Here is a 14,958-nt window from a genome sequence, read left to right as displayed (position 1 = left end):
CATATGATGAAATCCATCAACAGTGCTCAATTAATATTTGTTTCTTTATATATATAAAGCAGTAATTTTCTCGCTCACGCTATCACCACATCCATATTCCTATAAATTCTCCTTTGTTGGAAACTGATTGCATATTATGTTATTTGCTTCCTTTATTATTGCAATCAACTATAGCACACTTCACATGGTATTTACCCACGTTTTAAACTATAAATATCTAGGTACTCCTAGCACAATTCCTTTTTTTCTCTTGAATGACACTTCCACATGACATCACCGACCGCAAAGTATTCCGGGGAAAAAGTGAGCTGGAAGACCGGCCCTTGTCAAAGCAATAATATATGCGACGACATTGGAATGAAAATAAATTATTCAATGTGCAGCATATAAAGGGTGACAATTAACGAACTATATACAATAAAACCATTATAATTTCTGAACGATTCGCGTGATGACGTCCAAACTGCGTGGCTAAACACAGGGCATGATGGGAATTCGTAAAGCCCACTTTCATTTGAATGGGTTCGTCAATAAGCAAAATTGGCGCATTTGGGGAACTGAGAATCCGTATTTCGCAATGGAGAAGTCTCTCCACCCTGAATGAGTGATAGTGTTGTGTGCAATATCCAGCCATGGAATAATCGGTGCGATATTCCTTGACGGCACGGTGACTATTGTACGATACGTGACAGTTTTGGAAAATTATTTCATACCTATTATTCAAAGTGACCATGATTTCGATGACATGTAGTTCATGCAAGATGGAGCTCGACCTCATCGGACAATGAGAGTGCTTGACGTTCTGAGGAAGTATCTTGGAGACCGCATTCTGGCTTTGGGGTACCCAGAAGCCACTGGACGGGGACTCGCTTGGCCGCCATATTCCCTGGATCTAAATCCATGTGCCTCATTTTTGAATTAACAAACGTTACAAAATAAGTTGCTTAGAACTAGTCAACAGAATTTTTTCGTGACCAGCTCTTTAAATTCGTAACCTTTTTTCCAATTTGGGACTTTCGTGACTTTTCCGTGTGGCAGACACCCTGTGAACCTAGCAGTTTAAGATAAAATTTGAATTTCAGCCAACGCGTGCTCAAGTTTCATGGCTTCGCCACCGGGATTCTGTGCAAGAAGGAATGCACGCTAGCCACTAGACCAGATTTTCTAAGCAGCCTTTTTTTCCTTTTTTTTTTTTTTTTAAAAAAAAAAAAGGGTATTCTGTGTGTTCTGATTGGCTGCGAAGCTAAGCGTCAAAATCTAAAGAAGAGGAAGAAATTAACCATACTAACATATTGAATTAATAGTAATACATTTTCAATGCATGTTCCAGTCTTCAAATCAATTTAAATACAAAAATGACTACTGAAATCCAATTACAAAAAGAACTAGAAACAACATGTGCCAATACTACGTACTGTCAGAAAAAAATCTAACTATTCTTATAACTGTAAAAATGTGTTGTACAGCAGCATAAATATTAAACCTTCAATTACAAATATTATTTATTATAAAGTATGTTGGATTGACGGTGGGAGAACAATCTGGGTACTGACTCTCATCATGAGAGAACTGGGTGCCTATTTTTGCACTGTGACTTTGTGTTAGTGCTTAGGTAAATAAAATACGAGGTGATGTACAACGGGATCGTGCATGCAATAGACCAGCACAGAAAGATGCGAAATCGGGGACCTTTCCTTTCTATTTTCAAAAAGCAAATTCGGGGTACACGGATAGTTGGAACAAGTTTATCTAAGACTGACAGATGTTAGATTGGAGAAAGTGTATCCCCGATTGCCAGATGTTAAGGGCACCGAAAGCAAGTGTTCAACGTAGTGACGGGATACAGAACTTGTACCAAGACATGACCACAGAAAAGGAATAATGGAAGGAAACCAAGACTAGGCGAAATAACTTTAAGTAAATAAAAATGGGTCATTATAAAATTAGAGCAGCGAATCTAGATATTTTCTCTGCATCATTGCTGACCGAACTGCATTACATGAAGAATGGTAAAATATTTCTCTGGAAAGTAATCAAGAATTATAGTCTCAATTCCGCGAACAACACCAACTATACTACAAACTAATGGTGGTCCGACGCAGTATTAACAAATAAATTACATTTTGTGCACACAGGGTTTCCAGTATTTTGAAAACTAACTGTAAATGTATCAACGATATACGAAGTTTGTATAGCAATACTGAATCTTTACATAAAGAAATATTTCCTGGCAGAAATTAAAACAAGACACGAAAAGATTTCTGTCGGTTTCAGTACTTTCCAGTTATTACTACAAGTTATACTTCCAAGGGGGAAATTTTACATTCAACTATTCATGCACGAATTTAATTATCTTAATAATATTCTCCTTATCAAATATATATATTAAGACCTCAACTTACCACAAATGGTTTCTTTTTCAGATGAGTTTCCTTATGTCTTTTCAACTTAAAATGAGTATAAAATGACCAGTAACAGCCTTCAAAATCACACTGAAATAAAATCAGATAACACTGTTAGAAAAAGAAATTTACAGTATAAACAGATTTAAAAATATACACTTAATTATATAACAAACTCATTTTAGTAGCTGTTTACTATGGAAGAGAAACATATGTGACTTATGTGTTATTGACCTCACTTTGAGAGTATTCCCTAACAAACTTTTACAGTTTTCAACGAGTTTTAATAAAAATAATTGTTTTTATAATTGCGAATAAATCACGATTACATCACAAAATTGAGTAAGCAGTTAGAGTAAGGCCGCGCTAAGAAGAGCTCTGACAACTCTCACGTGTGATCAAGCGCGGTTGCCACATTTATCTTCTGTAACAATATAAATATAACAAGGGGCACATTTTGTGGAAATGAATCATATATGTATTACAACAAAAATATTATTTAACATTATGCCTGACGAAAGTATTAGACAAAAGAAACAAACAAATTAGTATTGCGTTAAAATAGTTTACAAAATCGTAAAGAAAACAATCGTTACTTCTAAACACATAGGGCCTTATGCAGAGTCGTTTTGACATATGATTAGCGTCATACTAAATGCCTGACTACTGCATGGAAACATATGTTAGTACAACTCTTTAGTATGAGATCGGGCTTCTTCGTAGCTAAGCGGTTAGCGCACGCCTTTGGCATGGGAGACCCCGGTTCTATTCCCGGCGGGAACTCATGTGGTTCGGATTCCACGTTAATCAGTAGGTCCACGTCTCATATAGCCTCGCTGTTGAAAGAGACGTTAAACTCAAAATCAGTTCAACTCTTTAGTATAACACTAAACACGCGTCAGAACGACTCTGCTAAGACCCATAATGTTATATCTTCTTTTTTTAAAAAATGAAAACTACTTACGTTAGAGAATGGCTGTCAATTGTAGATAATTTAATTCCATTTACTGTAGAAATCTTACGCTTTTTTCCTAGGGTGGATAAAATTTCCGTCGGTTCAGCGAGGTCTTTCAGGCACTTCTCTTTTGTGATTCTTTTCACAGTTGTAGGGCTAATGTATAAAACTGAATCTACTCTTTCACTCACTTTAATCAATGGCAATAAAGGACCGTCGTTACGTTCTTTCTCCAAATATTCCCTAAGATTAAACACAAATTCCCGTTCTCCTTTAGCCTAACCGGCATAATCGTGGGACGTAAAACTCAAAACAAATTCCCGTGCCTGACTTGTCAAGGGCACCCCCTTTCCGCACTTCTGGCATTGTGTTCATAAACACAAACACACACACATACACATACTAAATTTATATTTTAGGTCTATGTGAATAATACGAATACAAACAGGCCTGCCCATGAATTGGCTCCCGGAGCCGAAGCGTGAGCGACAACGAGCGAAGATAAGAACAGGTGAGCACAGGTGTTGGTAGCTCCGCCCCTTCCACTGCATCCGATAAGTGTTGCCAACCACACATGATGGTAAAAAACCTACGGCCAAGCCTGGTCACAAATTTGCACGATGTTGAAGCATTGAGCAGACGCAAGCGTGAAATGTGCAGGTGTGCTCTCCCCCTCCCCATTTCGAAAGCAATGACGCGAAAACACTGCAGGAAATAAAATTGGTACGTTTTTTGATCTAGGAAGACGCATGATAGAGGTTACAGTTAGCGTTGAAGTAACTAACAAATGAAAAAGAAAGAAAGAAACGAATATTAAACATGTCAGCTTACAGACGTAAAAACGACTGCAAAAATCGGAAACGAATTGTTTCAGGCCTTTTTTTAGCTTGCTTACACAATTCGTGACATTGCATTACATTAGCACTCGGTCTGTAACTTGTCACTCGCTTCACGTTTGCTAAGTTGTGAACGCCTTTCGTTGCTAGATTAATAGCAGAACGACGGGAGGTTGAAAATAATAATAATAATAATAATAATAATAATAATAATAATAATAATAATGCGTATTATAATTATAATTATTATTATTATTATTATTAATATTATTATTAATAATAATAATAATAGTAGTAGTAGTAGTAGTATTCGGACCAAAGACGGATGAAAATGGGGATTTGAGGAAATTCATAACGAGGAATTGCATAGTTTATACCGCTCACTTAACATTGTTAGGGTCATTAAGTGTAGAAGGCTCAGGTGGCCATTCCGTGTAGCCAGAATGGAAGAAATTAGAAATGCTTTCATAATTTTAACTGAAAACCCAATTGGAAGAAGACCACTAGGAAGACCTAGACGTAGATGGGAAGACAATATTAAGATGGATCTTTCAGAAATAAGAGTACAGAGTAGAAACTGGATCCAGTTGGCTAAGGACAGAAGTTAGTGGAAATATGTTGTAACCGCCGCATTGAACCTTCGGGTTCCATAGGCCATAGAGTTAGTTAGATATTATTATCTAAAAGAAATGTTCAAATGTTGTTAAGAGACAATTACACAGAAGAACTGAGTTCCGACCAAACACTAATTTGCCGGAAGGAAATCCCAGTGCAGTTCAGCCCACTTTAAGCGTTATCCGTGCAATCCACGTTTCATGTTCAAGACATTGGGAATAATTGTTCGTATCATTCAGTTGGAACGTTCCCTTCCAAGTTTACGCTATTACAGTAGGCCTACAACATCGTGACTTTCAAAACCAGTCAGTAACTATCGAAGAAAGACAAGCATGTAGCTTCAGTCGTTGATATGATTTAACATTCTTTTTCACTTTTAACAAGCCACCGGCAAGCAACCAGCCAGGGACAATATATTTTTCCTTATTAAAAAGACACTCCTTGTTAAAAAAAAAAAAAAAAAAAAACTAATGGTACCCACTAATGGTCACTCTTAAAAATGGAAAATCTCTTTGGCTCTCTTAATATTTTGTTTGATTCTTTGCGATCAAAGTAACATTAAAAGTGGAAAAAATGAAATGAAATCTTTGGGTTTTACGTCCCACGGTTATACCGGTTAGGCTAAAGGAGACGGTGATGATGAGTAATGAATGAAATGATAGAATGAAGAAAGTGGGAGGAAATGGGAAAACCCCGAGAAAACCCACGCATACGGTGTTTGTCCACCGCAAAGTTCACTTGGCGGGGGCTGGGATCGAACCCGGGACCCCAAGCACCAGATGTGAACGTTCTACCACTGAGCCACCGCGGCCCCACTTTAAAAGTGGAGTAAGAAATACTATTCTTCCTATTGATAGTGTAATAGTGGCTTCTAATCTCCACAACCAACCCCTTGCTAAGCCTATTCGTACACACATACATGCATAAGCTAATTTTCTGGAGATAATACTTAGATAATTACAAACAAGTGCTACAGTATTTTTTTTTTCGTATCAACAGATTATCTCTTTTCCTAAAAAGCGAAACAACATACCCACACTCGGATTAAGAACTTGATAATATATATATATTGAAAACTGGTTTTCCATTGGGCAAACTGGCAAATTTTTATAAATGTAAGCGATGGTTTGGTTCCACCACATCCTTCTTTAACAAAAGGAAAGAAAAAAGAAGAAAAGGAACGTACATAGTTTATCATTTGATTGCTGTTACCAGTTTGTGTTGTCTATAGTTAACGGTTACCACATTGTAAAAAACACTATACACTAAATGGCAATCAGTTACCATACATACTTTTTTTTTTTTTATTTGGTAAGCTAGTGATTACCGCCAAGGTTGACAACACTTCCGCTCCTCTAAGGACAAAACCCGAAGATTCACGAAGCACGAACAATGGTATTTGCTCGTAGAATGCTCGTGAGCGTTCACGAGGAGATTTTCCACTATCTGCTCGCCGTGGCCAGGGCTGAATACAAACTATGTTCCACTGAAGAATGAAAATAACAACACAATATTCACACCAATGCACTGAGATGATAGCACAAAAAAATCAAAACAACCTGACAACACAAAAACTTTCACAGGAATGAGTAGGTATAAATGCAACAACATTGTTCGGTTACCATGGAAACAACCTAGTGTTTCCAAATGTATTTTTGTGGGTCTAAACCTATCCTCCCCTTCACATATTGGTGAAAAAATGTCTTCTACGAAAAGACAAATATAGCTGGATCACGTTCGTTACTTTCCAACCACTCAATTTCTAAATCAGTCCTTATGAAAAGCTCATTATAACAATCTCTGGAATATATAGAGTATGTAGGTACATTTTTTCCTTATGTCAACAAATTTCCTACAAAGATCATTAGAAATTATACTCATTCCAGCCTGACATTCCAAATAATGGTTCATTGCCCTTGAACTTCAGAAGAGCCGTACAGACTCACTACCCTCTTCGCTTTCAATTCCACGAAAACCTACTCCCTGCGGCGATAGGGAGGTGGACCGGTTGTTGTTCCACGTAACCCCACTTCTATTTACGTAGCAAATTTGCCAAAAGGACAGAGTTGTGTCAATAAGTGGAAAAAGAAAAAAAATATTCATTATTGTGGCAATAACTTTAGGCCTAGTGGAACTACGTTGTGCTGGAATGTTGAGGAGTAAAGTGAAGTACGATTATTATTTTTTTCTTTTTTAAATATCTAGTTTGTAAATATTTCAACTTATAATCTGATTCAATCAGTGATAAAGTAATTCGATTCCTTTATCGTTCTGTCATGTGGTCGCTTTGATTCTTCTTGCTATGACGGTTCGCAACACTGTCAACTTACACGATGTGAGATCTGTCAGAGCTCAGGTTACGATAGCCCTAGTCTAGGAGTAGTAATACAATTTCGCTATGCAGTTTTTGCTAATGCAAACAATTAAAGTTCAATTTGCCAAATTTTTAGAAATTTCAATAAATTAATTAATGTTTCGTATCTTGGAGGATGTACAGCATTTTCATCATATTTCAATAGCTTTTATTCGTAATAACTAGATAAAATTAATCAGAAAGTCGATTATTTTTTATTATTTCCTATATGTTTAAGTGGGCGTTGCCCTGTTTGCGTACATGAAGCTCCCTCTAGTTAATGAAAAAGGCATTAGTTCAGGGTAGGATGACTGCGATACGAAGATCATCAAGTTAGTTTGTAGGTTGTGCTAGGAAGTAAAAATTACAATTTTGCTAAGTGGAAATATTAATATATTTTGCATTTTAAGAGTTTTTTCGAGTTCCAAAAATTTAGTTATTTGACCAAAAACAAGTGATTTACACATGTGACTAGTTTGCTTACAAAACAAATTCAGAAATGTTCTGAAGCACTGGACCAAAGAGGAAATTTAAATTATTTGGTTCCAGCAAAGTTAATAAGTTTCTTGTGCAATTTCAAGCATAGTTAAAAATTCAAAGATAAAGTTTTATTGACAGGTTCGTAAATTCAGTCGTGAAAAGCTAAATTATTCCGGAGCTTTCCTACTGCCATGGCTAAAGCTTAATATTTAACTCAATCCGTAATAGATCAAAATATAACACATAACATACACGGAAATAGAAATTCTCGCACAAAAATTTGTTTTCAATTACTGCAGTTTATTTTAGTATGTAAATCTACGGCAAAGAAGTCTTGGACATATTCAAAAATCAACAGTTACCGCTTGTTACTAAAATGAACATTCTACATTGATTTAGGAATACGATTATATTTACAACACAATTAATTTACATGCAAGTTCATATTCTATTTTGTCTGAAAGGGAAGCGAAATAACAAATTAATCATCTTTATGAGATACTGAGAGAATTTTCTTATTTATTTCTTCTTCTTTATTGAATGAATTTGTTATATTCACTACTTACAGAATACATAAAAAAAAAAAAAATACTTTAATCAGTAATATGTGTAACATATACATCAACAACACAAAAGTATAGTGTGAAATAAGTACGTTGATCTCAGTGAATTCTAGTGAAAATAACCATTTTACACATATATAACTGAACTTCAAATAAATTCCTATACATGATAAAAGTATTATTAATTTAGGACAGTCCCACTCCCCTCTTCCTTACCTTATATGGACGAATACCATAGTGACTCAGTATATGAACTTTTAACATGCTCTGTCGTGTGTATGATTTGTCACACTCCTTCTCTGGGCATAGCCACAATTTCTGTCCACCAGTTGTCTTCACAAAGCAGAAACTATCCACTGCTATTCCAATATCCGCTAAAGCATCAGTAACCGGTTGCTCATCTGCAAAAAGAAAGGGCAGCTTGTACTGAAATGAAATGTTTTCACTTAATGTCTTTCACATTACACAAATATGAATGTTTAGAACACACATAAATTTCAAGTTTCAATACGCACATCCACAAAGCCATTGTGGAGCACAGAAAGGAAAATCTTAAGGTGTGTGTAATAGCAATCCGAATCAAAATGGCTTAGAAAAGCACAGGATCCAATTCCAAGTGAACGAATGGTTATAACGTACTGTACAGTTATAATCAGGAACAGAGGCAAGCGTACTGTATTGAGGTCCGTTATATACTGATGAAACAATGAACAAGGAGCAGAACGCTGCTCTTTTCCTGTCATAACTTATATTTTGCACAGGACACGTGGAGGGATCATAGCAGACGCCCGCTTCCAATGGCTTGGCAATGCTACCAATGCAACGCTCTGCCTTCCTCATTTAATTACGATAAAAGAAAACTAGGGCAGATACTAGGGAGTCTGTGTCGCTATTATCTGGTACAGGTAATAAACTGACATTCATTTATTGTGTGTCCTGGGAATCCTAATCGGATTATCATATTCCTAGTATACTACCCATTAATCCTGCTGCTTTTGAGCGCCAGACATTACTGAAAAGCTTCGGCTTCACAAATACTCCTACCCTTTACTCAGCTTTAGCTACTTCTTCTTCTTCTTCTTCTTTTTTTTTAAATCAATCAAAAGATACTAAAATTAACAATGAACTTTTAAAATGCTGGTGTTCACTACCATGCCCGCATAAAAAAAAAAAAAAAAAAAAAATCAAAATTACATGGTATGTGAAAAGAAGAGGCGTGCACGGGAAAGAAATGTGAGTGAGATCTTACTGAAAAGGTTAGTATCACAGCCCGACCGAGTTTTCTCATTACAACACTTGAAGGAGCCGAGGCTATCGCTTACTGACGATCAGTGTAGTCCGTGTATTTGGTTCTGTCCACCCGAGTTCCATTGGTGGCGGTTCAATGTAAGAGAACGCGGCAGTACTATTTTGGCCTATACTGAATACGAACATATACCGGGGAAGGGAGAGGCACAAAATTTTCTTCGGCTCAGGAACGTAATATACCGTATTTATCCAACTACAAGACGATTCCCCCTATTCTGAAAACTTTCCTTAGGAATATTCTTACTTTTAACAAATTCTGAACAATCAAAATTATAAATTGTTTTATTGATATAAAATATATTCATATTCACCCCCCCAAGAAAAAAGTTAACATTATTTATTGTAAACTTATGCCAATCATTGGTTACATAAATTATAACAAAAGAACAAATACCGACAGTTTATGGTACATAACATTTTTACGGTAACAATGACGAGAAATGCAACTAATAATTTGTATATCAAAACAACAATGACTACAACAAAGGAGTATATTTTAACGTTCCATATAAGCTGTTACATTGACACTGACTACCAAAGCATAATCTGTGAATGTAAAATGACCTCGTGAAATATTTATTTACGAAACATGAACAAAATTATAAGATATTTTTGGAAAACTTATTCGAAGATATTACACCCAATTACTAGAACACATTGAGAAAATTGTTAGAAAAAGATCTCATCCCCAGAGAAAACCATCTTTTGTGAGAAAATTCCGTCTCCGTTCATATTTAGGGAACACATATAAGAATATTTGTTTTACACAAAATATGATTAAATTGTGTTCATAGAAAGAAATCAGCTAATTGTACCATTTGTCACTGTTGGTAAATTTGAAAGAAAATAAAGCTAAAACCGCTACATTAAAATTTCTTTATATATATATATATATATATATATATGTAAAATTTCTCAGTGTGACATTGACAAACACAGTTGTGAAAAGGAACTACCCTACTCTTCATTTGCAAATTAAAATAATCACAACACACATACTATTATATATATATATATATAATATCTTTAGCATCTAGTCTTGTAACCTTCAGCGTTGCATGTGCCTTCCAACACTAAAGTTTAAAACGGGTGGCAGTTAGTACCTCTCCAAAATCCATCGGGTGCTCCGCAGATGGTAATGTAACTTATAGTGAATCGTTGTAAACACCTCGTTTATGCATATACTCACGGTCGCTGACGCGCCTGCTACCTAGGGACGCACTTCCTCGCTAAGGCTGCGGCTTCCCTGCTGAGCTCCAGACTGACTACCTTACACAGCAATCGTGCATTTTAGTGGTTACCTAGCACTAGTTGGATTAGTACCTTATGCCATACATACACACTGTATTTATACTCATGACTACATTACAGTTGCAAATAACGAACCATAATCACTACCAAGTAATCTGAGGGATAAACTAAACAATACCCATTTGAAGCCTTGCATGTCAAATGTTACTCTCAATATCACCATAATAAAAATCATGAATTTGAATGTACGGGATCGAGGATTCGATTTCCGCTGGGAGGACACCGAATCTCCAACAATGATTCAGATCTCACTTTATAGGTCTTATCCTATAAAGCCCCACTGCTGACAACTGACTTAATGAAAATCAATCAATCAAATTGTGGATTAATTTACGGATTACTATTGAATCTGTACGTTTTTCAAATATATACATCAATCTACATACCAATGCCATCTTCGGATGCAGGTGGAGAGTCTTTGGAATTCTCATCGGAGGTGCTTTTAGTTGGGCATTCGCTTGGGTTTTCTGAAAATAAAAAACAACACTAACTTAGCATAAAATCTGTATGTACTTTTAACACTATAAAGGTACTTACAATGACAAATATTTTAGGTGCTGGTGTAGTTTTGGCGCACCAGATTTTGGATAACTTAGAAGTAAAATTCAATAATTTGCATAAAAAGACATGTTTATAAGAAACAAATTTCTGCAGGCAACCAAAATTAAATACAAATAATACAGCTTTAATTTAGGTTTACAAGTGTACGGTTACTAGTTTAAAACCATTATATTTGCTCTACGACGGATAAAATAAGTGAGTGAATATGAAAGATGACTCAATCTTTAATGCTATTTTCCACTGGCGATGAATGCCTGCACAGTGTATAGAAGCTTTATTTCATGTTTACAAGTAGGCTGTTACTAATATGAAACCAATGACAAGTGCTATTGAAGCTGGTATCACTGCTAAAACCTACACAGTTCTTTTCACTACCCTCGCTTACACGCCTGTTCCTTTTGGACGCACCCCCGCGTAGGCGTCTCTGACTTTTAGATAGCATTTGTGCTTTTAAGTGGCCACTTAGACACGTTGTTTTTTTGTCTTTTGCACTGTAGTTTTTACGCCACACACTTGGAAGCCGTATCTATATGCAAATCGTAAAAGAATTGTAAGTTTTCAACAATTACTTCTGGCAGCCACCATGAATTTTCTCTTTGCCAAGTGAGTTATTTTCATGTCGCTCAACGAAAACGTTTTAAGTGACAATAAGAAGGAAATCAGTGAAACAATCATAAATTTTCAACATTTCTTTTTAGTGGTGCGCCAAAAGTAAACCAGTACGACATTTTAATCATACTGTACTCAAAATGATTATTCACTTGGACCAACCATGGTATACAGGGCTCATAGTGGTCTGGTCTCTTGTAAATAGTTGAAAAGTGACCAAAATCTCATCATTCCCCCTTTTTCCTTTGTCAATTTCCCCATTACCTCTCTGTTTGTTGTTTTGATTCATCTTTTCTTCTTTACTTCTTATTGAGCTTCCTCCTTTCTTATGTTTTCTAAGTATACTTTGTAGTAAGTAGACTTAGCAGATGTAAGAAGCTTCTGTGTAAGCTGAACCACTTCTGGCCTATTTCCGAATTTCTTCATCCCAGACATTATATTTAACTTAGCATTGAGAGTTCTCGAAGCCGTGAAATATTCAAATTCATCACCTAGTTTTAAGAACATACAAGAAGCATAACACTAGACGAACATGATGAAACACACACACTACGTTGAGCAGAGCATTAACTATTACGAGAGAAAACTAAAAGACTATTATGATAGAAGAAAGAATAGACACAGAAGGGTTCTCAACCTCACCTTGAGAGCTTAAGCATCCACCAATCATCCCTGTGCTTTGAAAGAATATAAGCTGAAGTGAGAATAAAGCTGACTGTTTCACATGTGGCAGCAAGTACTGAAGCTTTCAGAAAAATGAGTAACAAGTTTCTACCTTTTTCCATTTATTTTTATATTTTTTTTAGAAAACTACCAATGAAAAACATAAATCACATGAAAATGTCACTTTACCTTCCAAAAAAGTAACTTTTAGTTAAAAAAAAAAAAAAAAAAAAGACTCGCTATTAGCCCTGGATAAACGACTGTCATATAGTGTTTGTACAGATTTTGGATGGGAGCTATTGAAAGTATACCTAAAGACTGTATTGTGACAAAGATGGAGGAATGAAGTATCAGTTTCTGGACATTTGTGACAAGCAAGTTTAGGTCGTAGATGAATGCACCACCACGTCATTCACGAAAGGAACACTGGAATGCACTGTACGAAAAGTTTTATAACGGTGGTTTTGTGATTCTTTTCAAAAAAAAAGAAAAAAAATTAGAGTTGCTAAAATCGAGTTATTTGCACATATTTTTAATGCCAGTTGCTGCTGATGTTTCACGAGAAGCTGAGGAAGATGGGAGTTCCTCTGAAAATATTTGGTAATATACAAATATTAATCCAATGGGCCAGTTTAGTTCCCTAAGTTATGGATTCCGGCGGAAGCTCTTGTGGTTCGGATTCAACGTTAATCAGTAGGTCCGAGTCTCAAATACCCTTGCTACTGAAAGGGACGTTACACTGAAAATGATTGTTAATCCGCATTCTTATCCACGAAATAATATATTTTTTTGATGAAAATAGGCTTTTGTTTTGGTTCATGTACGTCCAATCTTCAATGTACTATTTCTGGGTTTCCTGGCACCTTCTTCAGAAGACCTGAACAACTCACTTCATTTCTTAGAATTTTAACTTGTAACACCTTCGTGTGAACATTAAAAGAAAACGAGTTGAAACTTGTTAATATAATAATAATTTCCTTGCATGAGAACTTTCTTTTATCGAAGGTGCTATTTTTGTGAACAGTTAATGCAGATTTTTATAAAGACAATTTTGTGCTAGTACTTCTAATAGGTACATTCTGGAGATTACGATTAAACGTCAACTGTTCGCTAAATTTCGATGATTACACACTTCTTTTAACTCGTCTCAGAATTTTCAAAACATTTAAATGTTTATAAAATTATAATGTACATGAATATTAACGAACAAGCAACAAGATATACTACTTAGAAATGGTATTTAGCACCTCCCCCAAAATCCACCACCAGCTCCGGAGCCGGTAGTGAGAGTTATAGTGAGCAGTTGTCAACGATCTCGTTTACACGTATACTCACCATCACTGACGCGCCTGCCTCCTACGGAATCAAGCCCTCGATGTCGTTCGGGCCTCTTGTTAACGCTCCTACCCCGACTCGGTTAGATAGCACTTGTGCTTTTTAGTGAACCTACCACAAGTTGGTTTATGCTTTATGCACTACAGTATTTAATACCGTACGTCCACACTGTATTTATACTTATCACAGTCACAAATAGCAGACCGTAATCTCTACCAAGTTATTTGGGGGAAACTAAATAACACTCCTATTTAAAATCTGTTAGTATGCGCTACGTTTTACATAGCTTTTTTAAGAGTTTTCCTAAATGATTTCACTTATATTGCTACTTTTCTTAACAAGTGAAGCCCCACATATGTAGCACAAATTACTTTACGAACATAACTTGTTCTCTAGGTGCAAGAGATCTAATCTTTGAAAATTTAACTGACCTCTTTATAAGCTTGTTTTTGTAGAGAAAGAAAAACTAATATTTCTAGATGTGGATTGGTGATTTTCATGGATCTCCTATAAACACAAATAATTATATGAGAATATCGCTTGTAACTTTTGTTTCAAAAGCAACGAGTAGTGAGCACTTACTATTATTATTACTATTTTTAAAGCTCAGCATCCTTGAACCTACAATGGGTTCACTCGAGCAGACGGTTGTACCAAAAAATATGGCAAAAAATCGGTTAAGAACCTGGCCCCCGAAGCTAAACAACAGCCGTGCTTCTTATTAATTTTAGTACCTTTGAACCTACAGAACAAGATATTTTCACCGACATTGGTTCATGTTCCGTTAAGGGGATCCAAAACTAACCTAACCTAATATAACGTTATATTATGTAATCAAACGAAAATCAATAGAAAGAAGTGGAGAAATTGCAAACTTCGTGAGGAAGAAATTACTGGACACCCCTAACGGAACACTGACCGAAATGGATTATCAACTTCGGAACTGTACCCTTTTCACCAGTTCAAT

At 35.9% G+C, this 14,958-nt stretch overlaps 1 protein-coding gene across 1 annotated transcript in view; it reads right to left on the bottom strand.

The window, feature by feature from the left end:
• The window catches only part of LOC145672959 (uncharacterized), a 56,225-nt gene that overhangs the window by 39,429 nt on the left and 1,838 nt on the right, over window positions 1-14,958 (bottom strand). Inside the window, exons 2-4 of the mRNA XM_081742223.1 lie at window positions 11,210-11,290; window positions 8,421-8,605; window positions 2,403-2,492 (exon numbers count right to left, since the gene is read on the bottom strand). Coding sequence (XP_081598349.1) covers window positions 2,403-2,492; window positions 8,421-8,605; window positions 11,210-11,290 — 356 coding nt within the window. The remainder of the gene's footprint in view (window positions 1-2,402; window positions 2,493-8,420; window positions 8,606-11,209; window positions 11,291-14,958) is intronic.

This window comes from Thermobia domestica, chromosome 16 (genome assembly GCF_964235325.1).
Source record: "Thermobia domestica chromosome 16, izTheDome1.hap1.1, whole genome shotgun sequence".
Lineage (NCBI taxonomy): Eukaryota > Metazoa > Arthropoda > Insecta > Zygentoma > Lepismatidae > Thermobia > Thermobia domestica.
The sequence above is the reverse complement of the archived record's forward strand: the minus strand, read 5'-3'. Positions and strand labels throughout refer to the sequence as shown.